The sequence below is a fragment of the Pipra filicauda genome, unplaced genomic scaffold, assembly GCF_003945595.2.
Source record: "Pipra filicauda isolate LSUMZ 115617 unplaced genomic scaffold, ASM394559v2 scaffold177_size2800117_pilon, whole genome shotgun sequence".
Lineage (NCBI taxonomy): Eukaryota > Metazoa > Chordata > Aves > Passeriformes > Pipridae > Pipra > Pipra filicauda.
In genome coordinates, this window is record NW_024104284.1 from 185,234 (window position 1) to 208,992 (window position 23,759).

Genomic DNA, 23,759 nt, shown 5'->3' on the forward strand with positions numbered 1-23,759 from the left:
GATTATTTTTTTTTTTAACCGTTGCAGTAATGAATCAGTGAACATGGTGGAACAAGTGACTTCACCTTAGACCTTGAAATTGGAATAAGATTACTTCAGCTGATCCCAATCTTATTGGAATAAGATTACTTCAGAGAAAGATCAGCTCTAGCCTGTTGAGTTAGCTTTTAGGTAAGGCAGTGATGTGCAGTCAGTGTTGTTTTATGGCTGTAATTTTAGTCCAGGTTGTAATAGTCTTTCCTAGCCTTTATCTATAAGTATTCCTTTTGATGTAAATCCTACAGACCAGCAGTTTTCATTTTCTTTTGGCTGAACTGTGAAGTGCATAGCCTTCAGGGTAGATTTCCAGTGGTTGATAGAGTGGATTAAAACTGAGGAAGATTTCTGAATTACGCTTCTGGGAAACCTTACAGTGTTTCTGCAATAACCTGAACTACCTTCCTTTGATAAATCCATACTGAGTTCAGATAATGGTATGGTAGGCATAATTTCACAAGCATGAGATTGTTATGCAGAGATACAGACCTACAGAAAGAAGTGTAAGCTATCATAGAAAATCTTCATGATTTGAAAACTACGGAAGAAAACGTGATAACGGTTGCCATGCTTGGCATATCCGAGAGCACGTCTTTAACCTTTTCTTCTTTTACTGAGAATTAGTTAATGTTTTAGAGTAACCTAGTAGCAGTGACTTCCCTTTTGACAGCATTCTTGTCTGGGATGCTTGAATGGGAGAAAGGAAATATTTCAGTAATAAAGCCAAAGATCAAAGGTGTTTGAAGCTATTTTGTGAACTCAGGAGCAGTGTAATATATTTGGGACAAATATATTTGAAATATTAAGAATAAGATAAGAGGAAAAAAACTCTCAAAGGATAAGTAAGTGAAAAGATATAGCAAGAGGTTCAGGTAGGTATTACATGCTATAATGTGTGTGGAGGAGTTGAATAAACTGTCATGAGCTTACTCAGTGAAACTTTGGAATTGTCCACCAGACCTCATCCATGCAAAAGGTTTCTAATTAGGTTACTAATTAAGATCAATGATGCATATTTTATAAACTATTACATACATGAGTTGGAATTATATCAAATAGGGCTAGTTCATCCAAGTCAAGGAACTGACTTGCAAAGGGTTTGTAGTGTAATAAGTATGCTGTTTCCATTCTGCTCTCCAGGCTCTCCCTGAAAATTGGTTACTAACATAGCCCCAAAAATTGGTCGTCTGTTATTGAATTGGTACAGATATTTTGTAGATGAACATTTAAGAAAGAATGTTAGCTATTCATTGTTTGTTTTTAGACTTCCTCCTATTAATGTCATTGTATGAACCAAAAGTTTACATATCAGTAACATACAAAAGTTTGTATATCAGTTATTACTCTGATTTGAGACATTAGAAAAGCAGTTTGAGACTTCAAATGGTAGTAGTCTACTAGTCCCTACTGTAGATTTCCCTACCAGTGCCACCTTTAGGTGAATTTTGTTTGCACCTTAGAGTTAGGGCTTTGTACTTTCATCACATTTTTTTGTACTTGTATCAGCTTTGTATTTTCTCTTTTCTTCAATGTCCGAAGTATTTTCTCTGTGGGTTGTGTTCCATGTTGTGTAGTGCAATTTTGTGATATTAAATTAGCTGCACAGCTGTCTGAAATGGCAGCAGTGAGTAGTGTTGAGGGTTTGAAAAAAAAAAAATAAAGAATTGGTTGAAAATTTTTCAGTCAGTTCCAGGTAAAAGTGTGAATATTTTCACGAGAAAGCTGAATAGGGTGACTAATACTATAGAAGTTTGCTCTCAACTGTTATTCTACCATGGTTAGTTTGAAACAACTATTATGGTATGGGCATGTGAATTGTGTTTACGGGGAAATTTATTTAGGGTCGAGTACTTTATTTTATGGGAGATGTGGTGATCGTTTTATGAACACTTGAAATATGTTGAAGTCCATTTTGTTTATAATCTATAATGTGATTTTACTACTTTTAGTTCTAAATTGCTTGAGAAGATTTGAAGCCTAGCTATTTTCAAAAAAAAAGGATGGTGGTATTTTTTCATTTATTTCAATAGAAAATAATCTTTTCTGGCAGAAGTAGTATTTACCTTGCTGCAGTCATTTGAGAATTTCAGACTCTTAATTTAAGCAGTAAGAATAATGTTGAAGTATACTTCTAAAACCTTTTGTTTCCTTGCTGTGTTACTGCAGAAATCAGAAAGGAATTCTGAAGGAAAAAGTGTCAATCACAAAAAATTTATTAAACCTACTTTCATTCCGCAAGTTTTCTCTCAATTCTATATCTTCCTTGTTTATTTACAGCCTGTAGGAAGTGATTAGGAAGCCTAAATGTAGATATCTTCTAAGTGTCCAAGCTCCACTGTAGAGTGTGTGTGTGTGTGCGTATGTGTGTATATATATATATATGCAGTCAGTGGAGCCAGGAGAGCAATTCTTCTTATCCTTATCCTAAGTGGACATACACATTGACTAGTCAACTGGGAGCCCTCTAACCTCTCTTGACTTCTTTATTAACAAGATCACCATTGACATCACTGGGAAGACTTGCTGTATTTAATTGACTTAATTTGGAAATGCATGCCATCTAAACCTCAGCCACCTAGTCTGTTCGGTCAGGAGAGAGAGACAGACATCTTCTGAGGGCAGTTCACTCTTATCTACTTTAAGTGTCTAAACTGTGACCAAAGAGCATAATAGAGCCAAAATCTGTGCATGCTGTGCCATAGTCTGTAGAAGTCTCTGCAGTTAAAACGCGTCATTGTTGTGTAGTTACTGCTGCCAATTACAGGGCAAGATAGAATGTCTCTTAATTAACTTAATAACCTGATAGGTACGTTTAGACATAGCTAATTAGGACTTTCTTGTAATTGGGCCCATGATTAATAGACTGTGAAGACTGTTTCATTTGTATTAAATGCATGGACAGTCACAAGGAAATTAAAATTTGAACCTTCATTAAATAACTAATAGAGGACCTCAGGACAGTACAATAACAAAAGATTATTCTCTTTATAAAGAATTAATATATTAAGCTGCTACTTTAGACCTGTTTTTTTTTTTCCAAGATCCTTTACAGCCTCATCAATGTGTGTGCATGAATCTCTCTTGGAAACATCCACAAATCGACTTGTACAAGTTTTTGTTTTGGTTTTTTTTAATGCAGTCTATGTAACATAGTTTAGTAAAACTAAATGTAAGAACATGTGAAGTTACCATTACAGAAGAAAGTAGAAATGATTTGCACAATGCAAGGTTAAATTCTTGAAGGAGTTAACTGACAGAGCTTACATCATCTTGCCATTCTTTCTCATTCTGCCCTCAGTCAAGGCAGAACCAAATTTGGAGCAATATAATGGGGAAGCAGCAGAAACTGATGTATTCACCCTAGTCTGTAGTAACCATGGAAGTTCCCTTTCACTCCTTTTCTGTGCTCCAGTGTGTCTCATGGGTGCACAGGGATTTCATAATTACTGACATCTGAACAGGCTTCCTCACTTGTTACACAGTTGGAAGGAAGAGACTGAGAGGAGTCCTATTGATAGAAAAGACAAAAGGACATGGAGTGAAAGGAAGACATAGCAGTGGAAAGAAGATAGGAGGAGAGAGATTATGGGTAGTGAACAGTTCATTTGGCAGCATGGACACCCAATCTGCCCTGGCTTTTTATTTATTGTTATAAGGCACACTGTACACAGAAGAACATAGTTTTCTTATTTGAATTGTAGAACACTTAGAAATTTCAACCAGAAATGCAAAAAGTATAATTAATGTTTCTAAGAGATATATGTGTCTTACATTTCTGTTTTCATGCGTAATTGAAACTTATCTGATGATTTTTTCATCAAGAAATGATTCTCAATTTCAATGGTCTTGTGCCGTTTTCATTCTGCTCTTAATGCAGAGGCGTCTTCACTGAGAATAGTTGGGTTTTTTTCTTTTCTTTTTCTTGTGAAACCTTGCCTACTTAGCACATTGTGAGTCAGATCAGACTGCTGCTAACCAAAAAGGAATTTTATTTTTGTACCCTGTACACTTTAGTTTTTCTTATTTAATACATTCACTTTTGTCATCTTTTTTTGAAACATTTCAAATGTGTAAGAGTATATTTAGACTACCATGTAGTATGTTATTCCTGCTGTCTATTAAGATGTCATCCAAGCAACAGATGAGATCATCAAATAAACTTTGGGTAATTTAATCAGAAGTTTAAATTAGTTTTACTAGCAAATGGTGATAAAATGAGAATACCCCTTAATAGGCATTTATAATCTGTAATGTCTTTTCACCTTCACTGAAGTATATGTTTTTTACTTGAAAATGAGCCGAGCGCTCACTAAGTACAGTTACTGCCTGTCTGAAGCTTTTTTTTTTTTTTTTGGTGTGTGTGTTTTGGTTTTGTTTTTCTTTCTCTTGCCCCTTCCACCCCTCCTCCTCATGACATAGCCAAGCAACAGTCAGATAACATATTTCCATGTAATCGCCAATTTGACGGGGATTACAAAAGTCTCAAAGGAAGCATGAACTTGAAGAGCATGTGTTGGGGGCTGTGCAGATGGAGTTAGGTCCCTTGATGAACTGGGTGGCAGAAATTGGTAGGAGGGCGGTAGTGAGGGTCATGGAGTTATGATCTTACTTCTGGGATCTCTCACTGTGTGTATGGGAGAAGGATATGGAAGAGAGATGACACCTCCTGTATGTGAATGTGGATTTACACAGCTATTCTGGTGCTACCCTCACTGCTTTTGTTATTTGTTCTTTGCACATTCTCCAGAGTTCAGGAACTCCATGGAAAGTGGTAAGTTGGGACCAGTTTCAAACCTTGCCTGGAGCAGCTTGAGAAGCAGATCCCTAAGAGCTTCTTTTCTCCCCTTTTGCAATGGAATACTTGCAGTAAAGAGCTTTGTCATTCTTTAATGGCAGGCTTTGTAATCTGAGTCACATTTGGGTTCATTTTAAGTTGCATTTACTTTTAATGACAGCTCTGAAAGTGCTTGAGGCAAATCAGTTTGAGGCTTATTACACAGAAAAAGTAGTATTTTTTGAACTGCATACTCTTTTCAGTTTGCGAGGATTCCAGCAATTTTACTTCCTTTTTTTTTTTTTTCCACTTTAATTGTAAAGGATTGGTACAACAATTTGTTACTCCAGATAGGTAAAAGTAGCCTATATCTACAGTTTTTTAAACTTTTCTAACTGCTATCACAGAAAAGGACTGTTTATTCTCTGGGACAGTGCAGATCGTTATATCACTCAGGTCTTATCAATATGTTTACAGTCGATAAAAAAAGTGGTCCTTTTGTATAGGATCCAATTTCACATCACCTCAAATAGAACTTTTTTTTGCTACTTTGTACGATTATGTTCTTTATTTTTATTACTAGGTCTCAGAATGAGGTAAAGAATCCTGTAAGCAGTTTTAATTTATTAGATCTCTTTATGTTAGTTAAAGATTATTCCTTCCTGTTACAACCAAGTCAGTTACAAAGACAACAACCAAGTAGCCTTTGTCGTACATTGACATGTAGGCATTCTAAAATTTTTTTTTGTGTACTAACTTTTTTAGTGCTACATTAGTTTTGTAATGTATTATTAGTAAATTGTCACCCCTGCATGTCTTTAAAAATTTTTATTGAATCAGTGCATGTATCTCAGTTCTCATAATCTTGTTTTTATTAATCTAAGATAGAAAAATAATTTTCAAACCATGATTCTGAGAAATTATTTAAATTACAAGTCAGCTATTACAGATTGGCACTTTTCCATTGGTAATAGGATCCTCAGTGGAATTCCTGCAGCTATGGTGGTCCATTACAAGGACTAGATTACATCTTTCCATTGTCTCTAGTTCTTTCCATAGTCACTAGTTCTGTTTGGCAGGGAAAGAAAGAAAGGGTTGCTGTTAGTGTTGCCAAGCAACCAAAATGTGAATTACTCTGATTTCTGGATTTTTCTTGTATGATGTATATGAGAGTGTTTCTCCTACCTTGGTGAGAGACAGTCTAGATGAAGTTACTCTCCATAGCTTTAAAAATTCTAAGATTAGTAAGTAGCTTAATTTCTCCCTGTGGAATTCCACTTTGAAACCAAAGACACCTGGGGGTTTTTTGTTCACTGTAGATAGATATCAAAAATCACATCACAGAAGATAATATCTTCACAAGACATGAGACTGGGCATATTTTCTCCTTTTTGTTTTCTGAAACTAAATTTCTCTTTCTGAAATTGAAAGCTTGTTTTGCTTTGTTTTCACTTATACGTAATTGTTTATGCCACTACTTGTATAAAAAGAATGGAAAGTCTTGGAGTGGACAAAGATAACTTGCTGTGCCTTGGTAATCCTGCCTGCTGTTATTCATGTTTACTGCTATTTGGAATACTTCTTTTGAAGTATCTTTTCCCAACACACTTAACTGATGGTAATACTAAGTAACTGCTGGTATTTGAAAAATTATTTATTAAATTAAAATGTGTGGAAACGATGAAGTGAGGATAGACTTAAGTGTGTGTAGTTATGGTAAGATCTATGCTTGGGGGTAGGTGAAGAGAATAAATGCTCTGAATAACTTAGCTAGGTTTTTTTGTTGCAGTTGGTTTGTGGTTTTGTTTGGTTTTGTTTTCTTTCTGATTTTGTGGTACATTCCTGTAATTTTTTACTTTTGTGCAGCTTTTTTTTTTCTCAGTGACGATCACAAATTTCCTGTAGAACTATGTGGGTTTTGGGGTCACCTCACCTGCCACATGAATAATTCATTTCCTCTCAGAGCACATGTGCAGCAGAGAGCCACAGCTTCTTTCAGGACTCCTAATGTGTTTTATGTGTAGGAAGCCAGGAAGAACCCCAGCAGCAGTATGGAGAGTGCTTCTCTTTCTGCAGGCCAAGGTGTAAAACAGCAGTTGGGTAGTATCAGTGCATGGCGTAGAAAATGCTTTCCTCTTGACATTGGTTTTGTATCTATGCCTGCAACAGTGAAATAAAATATTTGCTCGTGTCTATACAATTGTATTTTTGAGGACTCGCTTTAAAAAATATTTACCTATTTGATCAGACCTTGGAGTTCCCAGATATGAATCCATATTCTAACCAGGTAATTGTTTCATGTCTGTGTGAAATGAAAAATACATGAACCTTCCTGATACACAAATTTCCAAGGAGAAGAAACTTGCATGTATGGGTCAGGCAAGAGCTACTTGCTGCTCTGAAGAGGTGCTTGTTGTGCATGGTTAAATGAACAGTATTCAGATTGTTTGGGGTAAATTTGAACAGGTAGCAGGGACTAGATTTTTTTTACCAAAATTCCAGTGGATAAGAGACCGTATAGGCTAATAACACTTCAGACATGAGTCTTTCATAGGGCAAAGCTAGCAGTAGTTTGAGGAGATGGATGTTTCTAGCTGTTTTCTTCAAAGTTGAAAACAGTTTTCCTTCATAAATGCTCATTTACTTTTGGTAAATACAAGATTAGTTTAGGTGCAATATCTCACTAATTTTTTGTTCTGTTTTAATTTTCTAAAGGAGTTGATGACCAAACTGATAACAGAGACACCTGACCAGCCAATCCCATTTCTAATTGATCATCTTCAGTCCAAACAGGGGAACCGCCATCAGCTTCAGAGAACATTGTCTGGCTCTGCTGCCCTTTGGGCAGAGAGTGAAGCATCAGGTATGTTCTGTGTGCTGGAAGGAGCTAGGCTCCTGTATAATTTTCCCACACTTTTGTCCATGATTTCCTGGGTGAACATATACCTACTGAACATGTACTACTCTATGGTTTTGAACATGCGGAATAAATCCGGTTTGTCCAGTAGATACTGAACTTAATACACGTTACTGGCTATCACCTCAGCCTGTGTACATATGATGTGAGTATGGGTCATAGTTACAGAGTGGAAACAGTCCAGTTCTCAATGAGAAAGTATGTCCATATAAAAGTTCCTGGGTTTTTTTGCTGTCCTCTTTGCTTTCACTTTCTCTTTTCTTTGTTTTCCTTTTCCCTCCCATGGTGTATTTGTGCCAGAGATTAACCTCTGTCGGGGCATTTTCTTTCGTAATACTTATTTATGAATTCTAGTGTAATTTTTGATTGCAGATCTTCAGAAGTATTTAAAAAAATATTCTGAAATAATATCTGCTTTGATTGTAAAGTAGAAATCTTAGCTTTGATATTCTGGTAAAAGCTACTATTAGAATGTTAGTTTTGCGTTTAAAAATTGACTGTTTCAGACTATAGTAGAGCTTAAATAGTTGCTGGCTGATAGTCAAAATGTTAGTTGACTGACAAATCAACTTTTTATTTATATCAAATATACGATTTTAAGCATAGGTGGTAAAACTTAAGAAAATAAATGGACATTAAGGACTTCTTCATAACAAAAAATAAACTTTTTCATAAAAACCTATTAATTAATTTCTAAATTTTGATATTTAGGAAATGGAATAAATATATTCAATTTAACAGAAATCAGAAAAAGAAGAAGAGCTGTCTTTGCTTTCAACTGATAGGCCTTGGTTTTTTTGGATTAATTGTTTATTAAGTCTTGGGAAAAAGACCCTACAAATTTTACAACTGCCTGATTTGATTATTTTAACAGAAAATAAAGGAACAAGAAGAGATTTTAGAAGTTATGAAAAGCCTTGGCAGGTAAATGCAAAAAAGCCCAAAAAGTCGAAGAGTGACCTTGCTGTGTCCAACATTTCTCCACCATCACCGGAGTCCAAGTCATGTAAGAAAGCTTCACTACATTAACAATTTGTGCATACTTTCAAAACCATAGTATGTTTTTCTGTTGAATTAGTATTAGAATGGAAAGCAAACTATGAGCAGTTGAGATGGCTGTATATGTGTTAGAAGAGTTTGATTCTTGCCTTATTCTCACTTGAATTCTGAATATTTTAAAACATCCTATGTTGTCATCTATAGATACAATAGAATTCTACATAGATGGTTTAAAAAATAGACTAATCTCTGGGTGTCATGCACAATTTTATATTTGGATACTAGTTATGACTTGATGTTTTCATTTGCAATGCCATTTTGCATGTGTAAAATCTGTTCTGTTGATATTGGTCCTAATAACAGATTTTTTTCAGGGGATCAGGCAATGCAAAACTATGAATTATGAACAGCTACTGTTCAAGGTATAGGGGCAGTGTCAGCAGAACAGATGTACTGCTCTGAGAGTTGCTGGAGGAATCTAAATGTACACTGAAAGAAAAAGCAGATTAGAAATAGGATGGCTGAAGAGAATATTGTCAATCACCTGTAAAATAGAAGTAGTAAAAATAGAGGCAACAAGCCTTAACGAAATATAATGCTTCCTGTGTATTAGCTATTGAAGAAATTTAACTTTTAAGCTTGATTCTTAATGTTCATTTTTTTCACAAATAAATACAATATGCATATGTACATAAATATAGTTACACACATACAGAATTGTGTGTACAAGATTTGTTCTCCAAAATAAGTTGCAAAAGGTTTTCTTCTGTTGACTGTTGACTGTAGCTTTTTGAATTTTTGTAGTAGCCAAATCTTTTTAATAACTGTGAGTGTGATTAGGTGGACCAGATGTGAACAGATACATAGTATACGGCAGTAGAAAGCTTGCTTTCTTTCCTCTAAAAGCAAGATGGGGAAATCTAGACTTCAGTGGAGTCTAAGGAAAATCACCCAGTGGCCTCACTAAGTCAAAATACAGCACAACAATGGGTAAAGTAAATCATTATAAATTTATGCAATAGAGATAGTGTGCTTTTGGGTAATTAACAGTCTTGTATGGTTATGAAACCTTTTTGATTGAGAATAAATAACTGTAACAAGTAAAAATGCCTGTTATAGGTAGCTGTGTCCCACAGTATAGCTTTTCTCAGTATTATTTTTTCTGGAAATGGAGCATTTGTCTTTGTTTCTTCTTCAAGAAATACATCCCCTGCTTCAAAAAGGCTCAAATTTCGTCATTAGTTCTACTGTACCTCTCAATGGGCACATGAATTTTTGAGTCAGTTCAAAAGAAACACGTGGATTTTAATTCACTTTCAAGAGTAAATAGAGATATTCAAATAAATGCTCATAGTCACTCATAATCTGTGTCTAATCTAACATATTTGCTGGATAACAGCAGTTTATGGAGATCCACTGTTAGAAACAGTGGCCAAAGGTATTGTGAGTTGTTCCTGTCATCATACTGTATTCCTTTCCTTCCTCCCTGTGCTTGGTCTTCAGATTCATGCCCTGTCCTAAAGGTCTGAAGTTCTCAGTCTTTATCCCAGATAGGGGTATGACATCATGTCTTTCCCTTTATTTGTGTGCCTACTATAAGTTTTGTGCTTGTTGAGTCCTTAGGTTGACCCAGGAGAGGGACAAAGAGGAAGGTGGACATTCTAAACTACCAGGTCTCATGTCAAAAAAGGAAATATTTTATACATTCATAATAAGACTGGACTCAAGGATCTGTCCCTTTGAACTGATGAACACTTTAAAATGTTCTTCAGTTGGTCAGGTTTGCTCTCAAACTACCCGAGTCCCTAAGTCTAGAAGCAGCGTGTGGGAGTGCAGCTTTACTTGTAACAGGAGTAGAATTAGGGTGTGCTTAATGCAATTGGACATACATGAATACATGGCACTGCATGGGATAAATTCTGAGCATGCTGAAAGAGGAGACTAATGTCATTGCAAGGCCTTTCGGTCATCAGTGAAATGTCATAATGATTGTGGGAGGTTCCTGATAACTAGAAAAATGCAAATATCACATGGATTTTGAGGAAGGACAAGAAGGAAATGTTGGGGACTATAAGCTGGTCAGCCTAACCTTGTTCTCTGGGAAGGTTATGGAGCAAATTTATCTGGAAGATGTTCCTAACCACAAGAAGGAGGAAAATGTGATTGGAAACAGTAAGCATGGATTTATGAGATCTTAAATGTCTGAACAGATCAAAATGGTTGCCCTCTTTGGTGAAAAAACTGGCCCTGTAACCAAAGAAAGAGTAGTGGATACTTAATACCTTGACTTTATAGCAAAACCTTTGTCAGCTTCCCATAGTATCCTTAAAACTCAATTGGTAAGATACGAACTGGATAAGTGGACAACAAGATGTGTGGAAAGTTGATGCAAGCTGTTAGCTTCAAGGAACTGTGACTGGCAATGCAAATTCCAGTTGGAAAATCTATCATTACTGGTATGTTTGAGGGACTGGTACTGAGACCAATTTCATTTAAAAGAATTTCTTAATGTCCTGGATGATGAGGTAGAATGTTCTTTAGGTTTGCAGATGAGTCCAAATTGTGGGAAGTGGTTGATATTCTGGGTAGCAGGGCTGCTATTCAGAGTTACAGGACTGAGGAACGGGCTGAGAGGAACCTCATGAAGTTCAACACAGGCAAATTCAAAATCCTGCATCTTGGATGAAGTAACCCTGAGCAATAGTAAAAAATGGGAAATGAATGACTAGAAAGTACCTTTGCAGAAAAAGATGTGGTGTGCTGGTGGGCAAGAACTTGAATACGAACCAGTCTGTGGCTGTGTGCTCATGCAGCGCTGAAGGTGAGCTGCATACTAGGCTGCAGTAGCAAGAGTATAGCCAGCAATGTTTGTTTTTCACTTTTGAGATGAAAGAAATAAAAGCTGAGGGGAGATTTCATTGTCACCATCAACTACTCTGCTGGAGGATGGTATTTTAGTTGCCATCACAGAGGCTGGTTTTAGCCATGTGCCTTTTTGCCATATCTGCTTCTTATTTTCTACCAACTAGATTAATACTGATGTTCTTTTGACTTTTTTTTCTGGGTTTATGGCAAAATCAGTGGGTACTGTGTGCCCCTTCAACTATGCAGATCAGCAGAAAGCAAACATGTTTAGAAGCCATTTATTGCTCTATCCAAATATGCATAGCATATTCCATTTGTTTTGTGTCTTCTGCTTGTACCTCAAAACATTTTTGTGTGTCATTGTACATTTTTTTCCAAAGCCTCTCCAAAGAGCTAGTAGGGGCTTATCTGAGAAACTAAATGTTTTCCATCTGCTGAGACCTGAAGATTTACTCTCAGATTTGTGTTAAAAATAACAAACCCCCACTCCCAAGAACCTAAAAAGGCCCTCCCAAAACTGCCAAAACAAGCCCAAAATTTAATGGAGTCCGTCAGGTGTATTATGTCTGTTGCAAAGCTTTTGTCTTATGACTGTCTTGTTCAAATGATCCTGAACTTGTAAGTTTATTCAGAACTAAGAACTGTAATTTCATAGGAATCTTTGGAAACATCCAGATATTTGATTTATTTAATTAGGAAATCTTTTTTTCCTTCAACAGTGATGTTGACTGCAGTGTTCATGTTATTCCTCCAGAAATATCACTTCCTTATTCATTCAACTTTTTTGCTGAAAAGATTCCCCCAGTCCCTCTTCCTACCTGTTGTGATCTCAGCTGCACCTGAAACACACAAATAAGAAGCCTTGATATCTACCTGAGACACACAAATAAGAAATCTTGATATCTAAGAGGTCTGACCTCTTACTTGGTGTGTGTGGAAAACCAGAATTAAGCACAAGCTGCTGCTGTTGTCTGGCAAGGAAAAAGCTTGGAGCTATGGCTCTGTGTGTGTGTGTATAAATATACTTATTGAAATGTTTAGATAATCACATTCTGTATTTGAAGAAGAACAAATTCAGAAGTTTCAAAATAGTTTGTAGAACAGACTTCTTGCTTCCCAGTTAGACACTTGTAGGCAAAGTAGGTTGGTCTCTTCACCACCTCCATATTAAATCAGATCAAAGATCATTCACTCTGCTTCAGTTCAGCATTCTCACCACATCCCATTTGTGTTTGCAGTGTTGTGTACTTCTAGTTGCTCTTGCTCAGTCTAGAACTGTAGGCCGTCATTCTCTTAGCCTCTTAATATCCAGATACTGTGAAAAACCAGTTTGGCTATATTATCAAAGAACTCTAATCTGAATGCTATTATGAGATTTAAATACATGAATAATTTTATGCTCAATAATAATATACATAGTTTTGTTCTTTGAGCTGTAAGGTGATCATATAATGTATTAATGATATGTAGGATTTAATGAGTAACTAGTTGATTCTGTCTGCAAATCATGTCTTGAAAAGACATATATATGTAGATAAAACCAGTACTGATCTTGTACTATCATCCAGTATAACATAAAGGTGTACTGATTTGTGGCAGAATTCACAACACACCTGTGAATGAATCTGATGTGTGTTTGTTGGCAGAGCACACTAGCAGAACATCAGAAATACCGGCAAGTGTGTCTTTCCGGTCTCCTAAGATGAGATGGGGAAATCTCAGCTCCACAAAGGGAAACCTTACATATTTCTATACAAAGGGCTACAATGTAGGTGTAATAAATTTTCTGAATTGTAGGCAAATAATTTCACGAGAAAGTGTTCTATAATATATAAATCTCTCAAATAACAGAGATGAGGTTGAGGTGGGTACTGTAATGAGGGATTTAAAATTACTGATATGACAACTTTGAGGAATGGGTGAGTATAATAAAAAAATGAAGGTCAGAATATAATAAAAGGATTTTACTAAGTGTGTAGTGACATATGCACATAAATGATTTATGACGGGCTTCATACATACCAAGTAGGATCATGTATTTGAAAAGATTTGAAAGAAGAGTCGTATGGGCTTTTTACAGTTCTGCATGCTTCACACAAAGCCATCCAATTGAAAATGACCAGTGCTTGTTGATCCTACAGTTGAGAAGATACAAGTGTATACTTCAGAAACATCGGTAAGCAAGCAGAAAATGAACTTGAAAGGACAAACACGTGCCACATGATATAATTAAATAATTTTTAGTACCCATTCATTATTTGGAAGAGTAGGTAAGTAAGAAGAGCTGTGTTGTTGCTAGAAGTAATAAAAATTTCAGTCAGTTCTAATTCTGTTTAACTTTTCCCTCAGTTCTGGTTCAGTTATAGAATGAACCAAACTCATTGTTGAAATAAATTCTATTGAAACTTAGAAATATTTCATGACAGCATATCTGTTTTGGTACATTTTCACTGAAGTGCAAAATGATTCACTGAAACACAGCTGATAGATAGTAAACCACCATGCAGAGCAAATTTCCACTGTGATTTTGACTGATTTCCTACCATCCATCTAGTGAGAAGTCGTCTAAGCTTCCTGTGATTGTAGGACATTTCTCTGAAACTAGGGACCAAATCACTGTGTCTTGAGCAAATGTCTGTACCTTTCAAGGATAGAGTCTTGATACTCTCATTTTCCTGGTGTGAATTGGTCCATATACTTGGCAGTTGCTGATGCTGGAACTCCACAGCTGTAGAGCAGAACTTATATCCTTATTTGTTTGTTTCATCCAGCTTCTGTGCCATGACAAATTTTGCTTTAAGATCATGTGGTTTCTCAAAAATTCTGTCCTTTTGTATTTTGAAAAATGTGTTTTGTTTCAAACTGACATGATATCAAATTCTAGCTTGTGGAAATTTTCTGCAATGCTCTTGGGTTTGGTCATCTTTGTGCATGGTTTTACTATATTAAATTGTTGCCTGTTTGTATTTTGGTGGTACTGTGAGATTTTTATGCTGTGGTGAGTTCAGTATAAAACATGGAAAGAAAAGTCTGTCATACTGTGAGTGATGATGTAGAATATAGTTTTGGCACACTGAAGGGAGATGGTAAGATAACTGAAAAAGCAGGCATTAAAGGAGCATATGACCTCAATATAAAACACAGGTGAGTGAGAATAGAGAGAATTTATAGAATTCCTTTTCTAGTTTACTAAATACTTATCTTTACGATTAGAAAAAGTTTAGAAAAAATACTAAGTGAAACATTTTGTAAATAAGAAAAAGGATGGGAAATACTGAAGTTGTGCTGTTTAATTTATATATGCTAGGATCTGTGAATGGAGTAAATTTTTTCACACAAAAATTTACATAACTTTTAATTGACAGAGCAGTTCCTAAACCAGAGAATGATAAAGTAGTAGTAGTAGTAGTTGGCATTTATAAATATCAACAAAAATTTCAAGCTGCCCATCTGATGAGAGGCTATTCCTACTCTAATACCTGAATCTATTCACAAGAAGCCACTATGCCTCATTATATCCATTGTCCTCAGAAGGAAATATATTACTTGTCTTTTCTGAACACAGATCAGAATCAGACTCTGACACGATAACTTGCCCTTCTCTTCCCTCCTCCTTATTGAGAGTCTGTGTGTCCCTTTCCTCCTATTCTTATCTCTGTAGGTCTTTTTTAATGTCTCCTTTGTCTTCTGTCTTTGAGAATGTCTGTAATTGCAGTCTAATATATTAACTAATAGTTACTCAGGTTCCTAAATGGGTGTTACAGATCAGGATATACTGTAGTTTTCAGACTCTCATCTTTCAGATGACTTGGTTTATGTGGAATCATGTTCATTCTGAAAGAAGGACTTTAACATAACATTGTCCTATTTCTTTACCAGGAAAATATGACTATTGGTTTAACTTCAACCTTCCCTATTGGAGTTGATTCAAAGTAGAGAAGAGTCTGTATTCACACAGAGGAAAGTCAAACAGAGGAAAGTCAACAATAAGGCAAATTTCATTAGCAGTTTTTTAACACATTTTGTAATAGCTAGCAGTGATGTCTGAGGATAATTTCCCCATACCATCATAAAAGCACTCTGAAATTCCAAATTATCATATCACCTTTTTTTTGCAGAATCTGTAGGAGTCCTTCTTAGTAAGTTTCCTTCTTAGCATGTAATGAAAATGAAGTTTGTAAGCACAAATTAGTTGACAGCTGTCAAAATAGTAAACAAAAATTTCAAAGCTGCCCAGGATGTATTGGACATTATAGGCTTTTCTTTGAAGTTATTTTTAAGTGAGTAGTTAGCAACTACTGATAAATGCAACTGGTCCTTTCTAGTGGGAAGGTGGACTAGGCATCATCATCTTCACACCAGCATGTGCAGTTCTCAACATGGGACTGCTATGTTTGGAGACCATCCAACAGTTGCATTTGGTGGCAAAGGCAGCAGATTGCTTACTTCTGAACACTGGCAAAAAGAACATGTTAAACTGCAGTTCCAGAAACAGCATAGTTTTTGTTTTTATTTCTACAAATTGTTCAAAATGTACACAATGTTCAATGCAGCTCTGTTCACTGTGTGTCCTACATATCTCAGACAATCCTTCTCTTTGTTGTAGGTAAAGTTAGCTCAGCAGTTGAGAAACTGTTATTTCAAAATTAAATCAAAGGCCTTGGTAATAGATAATGAGCAACTGACTTTAAGCTCAGGACTGTGCTTCCCAAGGATTGAGTTTGTTTAAGTAGAGAAATAAAGATTGCAGTCTGTACAGCATGAATGATAAGGACATATTTTGTTTCACTGTTTTTAATTAACTGTGTTATCTACACTTCATGATTTTTGGAATTAAAAAAAAATGCTGTTTTAAAAGCTGTATCTAAAATATTTTTTTTTCTTACTGATAAAATACCTAGCAAAGCCAAAAGTACCAATAACTCATTTTTGTTTTGACATTCTTCCTTATTGACCCCTAGGCCACACAGTTCTATTCTCTTGTAAATGAAGTACATTCACATGCAGTAGTTTAAATACATTTTTATTGCATTAATTTTATTATTTTTGTTATTGTTATTAATTATTCCTGTTTACCAATTAATTCAATGCCAAGAATCATCCCAAGAATGCATTTGTTCATAGATGTTTTCATTTTCACTTTACATTGACCAAAGAAAATATTTCCAACTGTTAAAATAGAAGATAATTAATTTCCACTTAAGGTACTTGAGTTTGTAAACTCATTGTGCAGCTTTTTTTCTACTGTAGGAGTCTGAACTACCAAATCTAAACTTCATCTATATATCTGTGTATATTTAGTGCCAAGGTCAATAGAGCATCCTAAATGGGATTGGAAGACAAAACCGGAGAACCATGATTTTGATGAACTAAATCATATTCTTCAAGAGAGCAAAAAACTTGGAAAAGCCCTTGAGAATCTGTCTCGCAGTAAGTTCATTGATTTTAGTTTTTTGATGTAACCATGCAGCCTGAATTGTCATTTGGAAGTATATACCAGGAAGATGTCTTCTATTCAGTGAAGACCAGGTTCATTGACATCAGCAGTTACATTCCTGTTGATAAGGTTTACAGAATGTCTGAGATAATTCAGTAGCCCTCCTGGAAACTGAAACTACGCTCCTTTATTTTAGTTTTCTGCTGGTTAGGTGAGCTGAATTAGCTCATAAAGAGATCAACAGAAGAGGCTGGTTTAATGGACATGGTGGGAACATGCAGCAGGGAGACTGCTTCTTTGGGTGGTAGCAGTTGTATTAGATTAACCTTTGTAAAACTTTGACCTCATTGATGGAGTTCAGACCTATAATTGAAAAACAATTAGCTATCTTTCATCCTTGACTCCAGTCAGTTTCTTCCAGTTTTCAAAGCAATTAAAATATTTTAAAGCATCTCAAATAAATACTCAGAAACATGAAATCCAATTATTTCATAATAAAAACCACATATTATCCCTTACACACTTTTTTTTTCTCTCTTTACTGTAGAAGAGAATTCTGAAGTACATTTGGGGGAACAAATATTACTAACAGTTATTAAAGTATGAAAAGTATTCCTTACCGTGGTGCATAAAAACTAGGAATGGTGTGATTTGGGAGATACTTGAAAGAGAAATATTTTTTTTCATCTCATTAAATTTTATCCATGGCAATTCTTCATTCACTGGAGAATTTGCAGATGGTGAAATCAGAGACAGAGCTGAATGAAAAGTGGAAGATCTGTTTTGAGGAGAATTTTGAGAGCCAGAATTTTTCAAAATTGTGCCAAATACCCAAACTGGTTCGCCCAAATTCCCTCTCTCCCAAATGTTTTAGGTTGATCACAAGAATTATATTCTGAGAAATTTTCATATTTATATTAATGGTAGTAGGATAGTTATAGGGCTTTTTTCAAATACACTTCTAGTAAATCAGTCTATCTGCTTGCGAGGAGCTAAACCAATTCCAGTCAGGATCTTTGATTTGTAGCCTCACTGTTGCCTGACCATTTTACTGTGATGGGTGTGAGTGTACTTTTTAAACCTTTTTTCTTTAGAGACTTGTAACCAAGCTTAACACAGATACAGAAACAATTATTTTCAATTTCAGAAAGGATTATTTATTCACTGTCAAGAGATACAAACCAATCAGATATGAGCGTTCAGTAATTAATGGCTAAATCAGCTCTTCGATCTTTGTCTTTCCTACTGAATATTGTGTAGATTCCACGAAATCTAGCTTCCTTATCCCTAAAATACAATTTGCAGCATTCTGTACCTCTCTTTGTCACAGAGTTTTCTGACCAGAGTGGAAAACACTTCAGCTCTTCTGGGTCTTATGCTTGAACCAGGTCAATGTACCTGGTCAGCGTTGTTACAGTCCAATTTTCACAGTGTTATTTCACAAATGAAATATTCTTCACTGTTTCTTGCTAGTACTTGATGTTTTCTGAGGGTTTATCAAGATAGTACAGAATTTGAATCCCAGCCCCCAGAGTGCTTTAAATCACTTGCAGCCTGATAATAAGTTCACTTTTATGAATGTGCTCTCTATTTCTTCATCCAGATCATTAATGGAAATATTGTCAGACCTCTTCATGATCCCATTTCAAATCTGACAACCAGCTCTTGAAAGCTACTCAGTAAGTGCATTTTTTCCCACCAGATGTTTATCTGCCTTGCAGTGATTTCACCCAGAATGTAGTTTTCTAGTTTTTTTTTTTACTAGAGTATCATTCAGGACAGTAAACAAAGTTGCATAGCTGAAGTATTTTGCATCTGCTTCCTCCTCTTATCCACTAGGCAAGTTTCCCAGTTGAGAATGCAATTAGACTGATGTGATGCATTTCATTCTTGATAAATTCATGTCGGCTCGTTCTTATTGCCTTTCTATTCCATTAGATGTTGATACATTGTTTATTTAACAGTTTTCTCTAAGATTTTTGCTATTTTAGTCTGATTTAGGCTTTCCCCCATCTTCCTTTTTTCCTTTTTCAAGAAAGATATGGTATTTGCCCTTTTCTGTCCTCTCTATTCCTGAAAGACTGTTGCTAATGGATAAGAGGCTTCTTCAGTTAGTTGAGTGCTCTAGAGTGAATTTCACAAGATTCTGCCAACCTGAATGTATCTAAGTCATCAGAATATCTTTCAACTTTCACTAGTCTGGCTTGCAGATTTTCCTCTTAAAATCACTAGTGTTAAGCATCTGGCCACAATTAATTTTTTGTTAGACTGAAGCAGTGAAAGTACTGAACAGTGGGAATTCTTTGTGTCATCTCTTATTTGCTTTCCTTCTCTTTGATGTAATAGTTCTGCATTTTACTTTGTTCTCCTTTCCTAGTGTATTTATAGTATCTTTTCTTGTGACTTCTTTTGTTCTTTGATAGTTGTTAGTTACTCTGTGCTTTAACCTTTTTGTTTGTATCATTTAAACACTTGCATCAGATTAATTCTAAGATATATGTCCTTGTTTCTGGGTTTCATATTGCTGATTTTAAGTTCATTCCAGGAAATAAAATTTCTTTTCTGTGATTTCTTTAATGTCAGCACGATAAAAAAATCAAAATGAAAAATGTGAAATCTGTAAAAATAGAAGAGATGTAATTTTGAAAATAAATCTGTTGTTATTGTTCTCCCAAATACAGAATACAGATTGCACATTGAAATTTCTTAGGGGGGTTCAATGAACAGGCATGTCTAGGACTTTAGAAGCATAAGACACATGAAACTTATTCTGTGCTGTCCCCAAACAAACGTCCCATGTGATGAATTTTATGAAAGCCATCACAAGGTCCCATATCTACTTCTCCAGTGTTGATGCTTGTTTTGGGAAGGCTAGTCAGTGCTTTTGATTCTACAAGCATGTTATGTGTCTAATGCTGCATTTGATACTAATCTTGTTTGGAAGCAGTATGGGACAGGCACTGTGCTCAACAGATAGCTGAGTATGCAAATGATCACAGGCTTTGTACTGCACCCTCTCATTTCATTCTTCAGTATTTTAACAGGGAAATGTGACACATAAAATGAGATGTTTGAAGTTAAGTGAATTTTTCATCACGTCCCAGAATTTGTTTACATTTTTAAAGATAAGCTTTGGATCTTGTAGTGAGTTTCCATGACTTTGTTGCCTGCTATGCAGCTGACACAGCCTGTGAGTTAAACTCTAATTGCTTCATTTACTACGCAGTCTAGGTGCCTGCTTTGAAACCAACTTGTGCACTTCACACAAAATTAGAACTGCCTGTAAGTGTTGGAAGGTGAGACTCAGGCACTTAGATGTCTGATCTCTTGTGTATTCAGTCCTAGTGATTAAAACTGAACTTGCTTATATTTGGACCCCTTCTCCCAAGCCCCATCAAAAAAATATGTGAGTAATTCTGTGCTGTAGTAGATCTGAGAAACCAACAGTGACTTCACACTCAGAGTTAAAAGCATCTTAAATGTTTTGAGAGTCTGAAGAAGATTATTGTTGTAATTATGGTCTAAGCGTGATGGAACTTCATGATTTAAATATCCCATTTTTCAGAGCCCTACCCACTTGTGAAAGCTGGGTTCTGTTTGCTTCTCCAGTCAACTGTATGTCATTGAAGTCGATTTGGAACTGGATTTAGGGGAGATTTTGGTTTATGAAGCAACATATAGGAATGTACTGCATTTCCCTTGTGCACGTCTGATTTTCTTTTGTTGCATGGTCTCTTACCTTTACTGCTGTCATCTTTCTTCCTCTGCTGATCATAAGGAATAAAAGCTCCATGCATGCTCTTGTATTTCAACTTCTGGCCTTCAAAGAGAGTTTTAATCTCCCATATAGCTAAGGATCTTGCTAATGAATATGCCTGTCTTCACCCTCCATTTTCTGAGGATGCAAAAATAGATAACAAGAGATGGAAACCAGTGAATTATGAGTGTTTTGAGTGGGGAAAAAATGAGAGCTAAATTAGTGAGAGCTTGGTGTAATTAGATGTGAAGTCTGTATACTTTGTGAACAACTTTGCACCTTTTAAACAAACAGTTAAGGATTAAAGTGCATATTGAAAATGTATGCATATTGAAGATTCAATTTACAGATGGTAACAGCATTTGATGACACAATGTCTTCTACTGTGAGATAGATACTTTTTCATAATTACATGTAACCTTTTAATGAAGATAACCAACGTTTTGTTAGTAACATTTCAATCCTTATTCAGGCTAGGTGTATACTACAAAACAGGCATTTTAAGGTCAGAAAATGGTAGTAAGTTAACATTAACCAAAAGTATTTGGTAATGAATCCAAATCAGTTAGTTGGAGGGAATCCCAGAAACAGTGGTAACAAACAGAAAAACAGTATTCTTTCATTTCTTAATTTCAAAGGGGATTAATTAATAAATAATCAGTAAATAAGGAAACAATGTGCAGTCTAGTAGGAAATATTGCTTGAAACCATAATGAATTACAGAATCACGGAATGGCCGAGGTTGGAAGCGATGACTGGAAGTCAGCTGTTCCAAACCTGCTGCTCAAGCAGGCTCACCTAGGGTCAGGTGTCCAGGCTCTTCAATGCCTGTTTGAATGAAAAATCTCGAGTACCTCCAGAGTATCTCAAACAGTTATTTATCATAATGTTAGAATCATTTGATATTGTTTATGCATAGGTTAACAAAGACAAACACGATCTTATCTCTTTAAGAAAAATATTAAATAGTGAAACTAAAAGCATGTGTTCTGTTTATCTTTTACAGGGAAGAAGATAAGCAACAAGAGTAAAAATCTCATAACAAGAAGGGTAGAACTAGTTCTAAAAAAGATCACAATATGTTAACAACCACTAAAATCATGTCCTTAGTTTTATGGGTGAACCTGCAAGTGTGTGGGATGTGAGAAGCTTAATATATACATCATGATCTACTTCAATGCATTTAGTAGTCTCTGAAACATATTAGAATGGGGTTTCATTTAGAAGCTTCTACACTATAGGAAACTATTAATGATTTACATTACGGTTGTAGAAGATATACCTGAATGAAATGCCATTAACATTTACTGAAGCCAGACATTTCTGATGTGATAATGATATAACTGCAAAAGTGTATCTGCATGACACTTAAGTAGACTTTTATCAATTACCTTATGAGGGGCATTGTTTTAAGACATAATACTTTAGTAATCTTTTTCAATTGTACACAGTTGTTGATCTGAAATGGACTTGAGTCTGTAAAAATGACTTCTCCATTATCAGTTGATCATCTAGCCCTAAATGTGTTTGCTAATTGAACCACAAAACTAGTCTTGTCTAGAGGATTTTTCCTGCCCTCTCTTCAGTCTGAACTTTAAAATCATGTTATTCTTGTGTGAGATCAATGCTTGTGACTTATTTTGAGATCGACATTTTTAGATAAGCTCAATCAAACCTTTAAGGAAGATAATTTTATCTCAGTACTGCAGCTGTTATGTGATACTGCCTTTGCTCATAAAATCCATTTGCTTTTAGTATGAAGTATGAGTAATAATACAAAGTAATGATATTTTCTGAGGTTGAAACAGGAAGAATATGAACATAATTATTGCTATTCAATTATATACTGGGGCTTGCATGGCCAGGAGATCACCGCTACTTCAGTTTTAAGTATCTTTTTCCAACAGATTTTAAGATTTTAATTACCTTTATGAAGGTATTTGCCATTCAGCTCCAGCCTACTCTAAGTTTCAGGACTAAAGTCTTTTATAGTTATTGTGTCGTTTTCTGGAACAGTATTTGGCTTGCTAGAAGTTTCCCTAATGCAGAATTTAGGTTTGTGTGACTGTCATCTTGGATGTGGAACTTACTAGTTTTTAGTACAAGGGGGTTGGCATTCATGGGGTAATAGGAATGCCCTTGGCATCTGGATGCTGCAGGTTCTCCATCTTAACCCACTTACCTGAGTGTACACCTTTCCCTAAAATCAAGAGTTCTGAAAGGTTCTGCAGTGTTGATTATTCTCTTCTGAGATGACCTTGGCCTAGGAGATCTTCTAGGACATAATATTTGGTGGGTACTTTGCATTTTATTTCCCTGTCTTTGCATAGTTCAGTGTGTTAGTCACCAAACCTAATCCTGAAACCTGTATTCTCCATTGGAGTCACTCAGAAATTTGGATATATAAATGCTGCAAGTCCAAAGCAGAGATTATTTTGCTGGGGATTAGTTGTTTTTTTATGTTGTTTTTTTTTTTTAAGCCACTACAAAGAAGAGAGATTAAATTCATGTTTTCTAGATAGTGTATAGATGTATAGTGTGCTGATATGTTGATGTGTAGTGCCTTGTAGATGACAGTTTCCTTTGTTCTAATATGGCTAGGTGTTGGGAGGAATATTATGGATACCTCTATAGAAACTTGATGTGTAGTTGCTTAATAGTATAAGGGCACACGGCCCTCATTGGTAAAAACTCTGAGGTTTCAATTCAATATGCCTTCATAGAAAATCTACGTTACTACTGGAGGAAATATGTCTAATTTTGAAAGTGGTAAAATGACTCAGTGTAGGCAAAAGAAACATCATAACAATGTCTCTTATGACAGTCAAGGACAAACATATTCCATAGTTCCTACACAGAAATGACTGAGCTGGTTTGTTTTTCATGTACTTTTTTGGGGGGGATGAATGCTTTGTTTAGTAAATCAGAGCAACTATTTTATGTTCTTTATGATCCAGAGATGGTGTGAAAGAAA

General features: G+C 35.6%; 1 protein-coding gene across 2 annotated transcripts in view; it reads left to right on the forward strand.

The window, feature by feature from the left end:
* The window catches only part of CUNH8orf34 (chromosome unknown C8orf34 homolog), a 133,296-nt gene that overhangs the window by 16,954 nt on the left and 92,583 nt on the right, over positions 1 to 23,759 (forward strand). The window contains exons 2-4 of one of the 2 annotated variants that reach the window (XM_039379850.1): positions 7,526 to 7,673; positions 8,602 to 8,733; positions 16,893 to 17,021. In XM_039379850.1, the coding sequence (XP_039235784.1) occupies positions 7,526 to 7,673; positions 8,602 to 8,733; positions 16,893 to 17,021 (409 nt within the window). The remainder of the gene's footprint in view (positions 1 to 7,525; positions 7,674 to 8,601; positions 8,734 to 16,892; positions 17,022 to 23,759) is intronic. The other variant, XM_039379851.1, reaches the window with a different exon arrangement.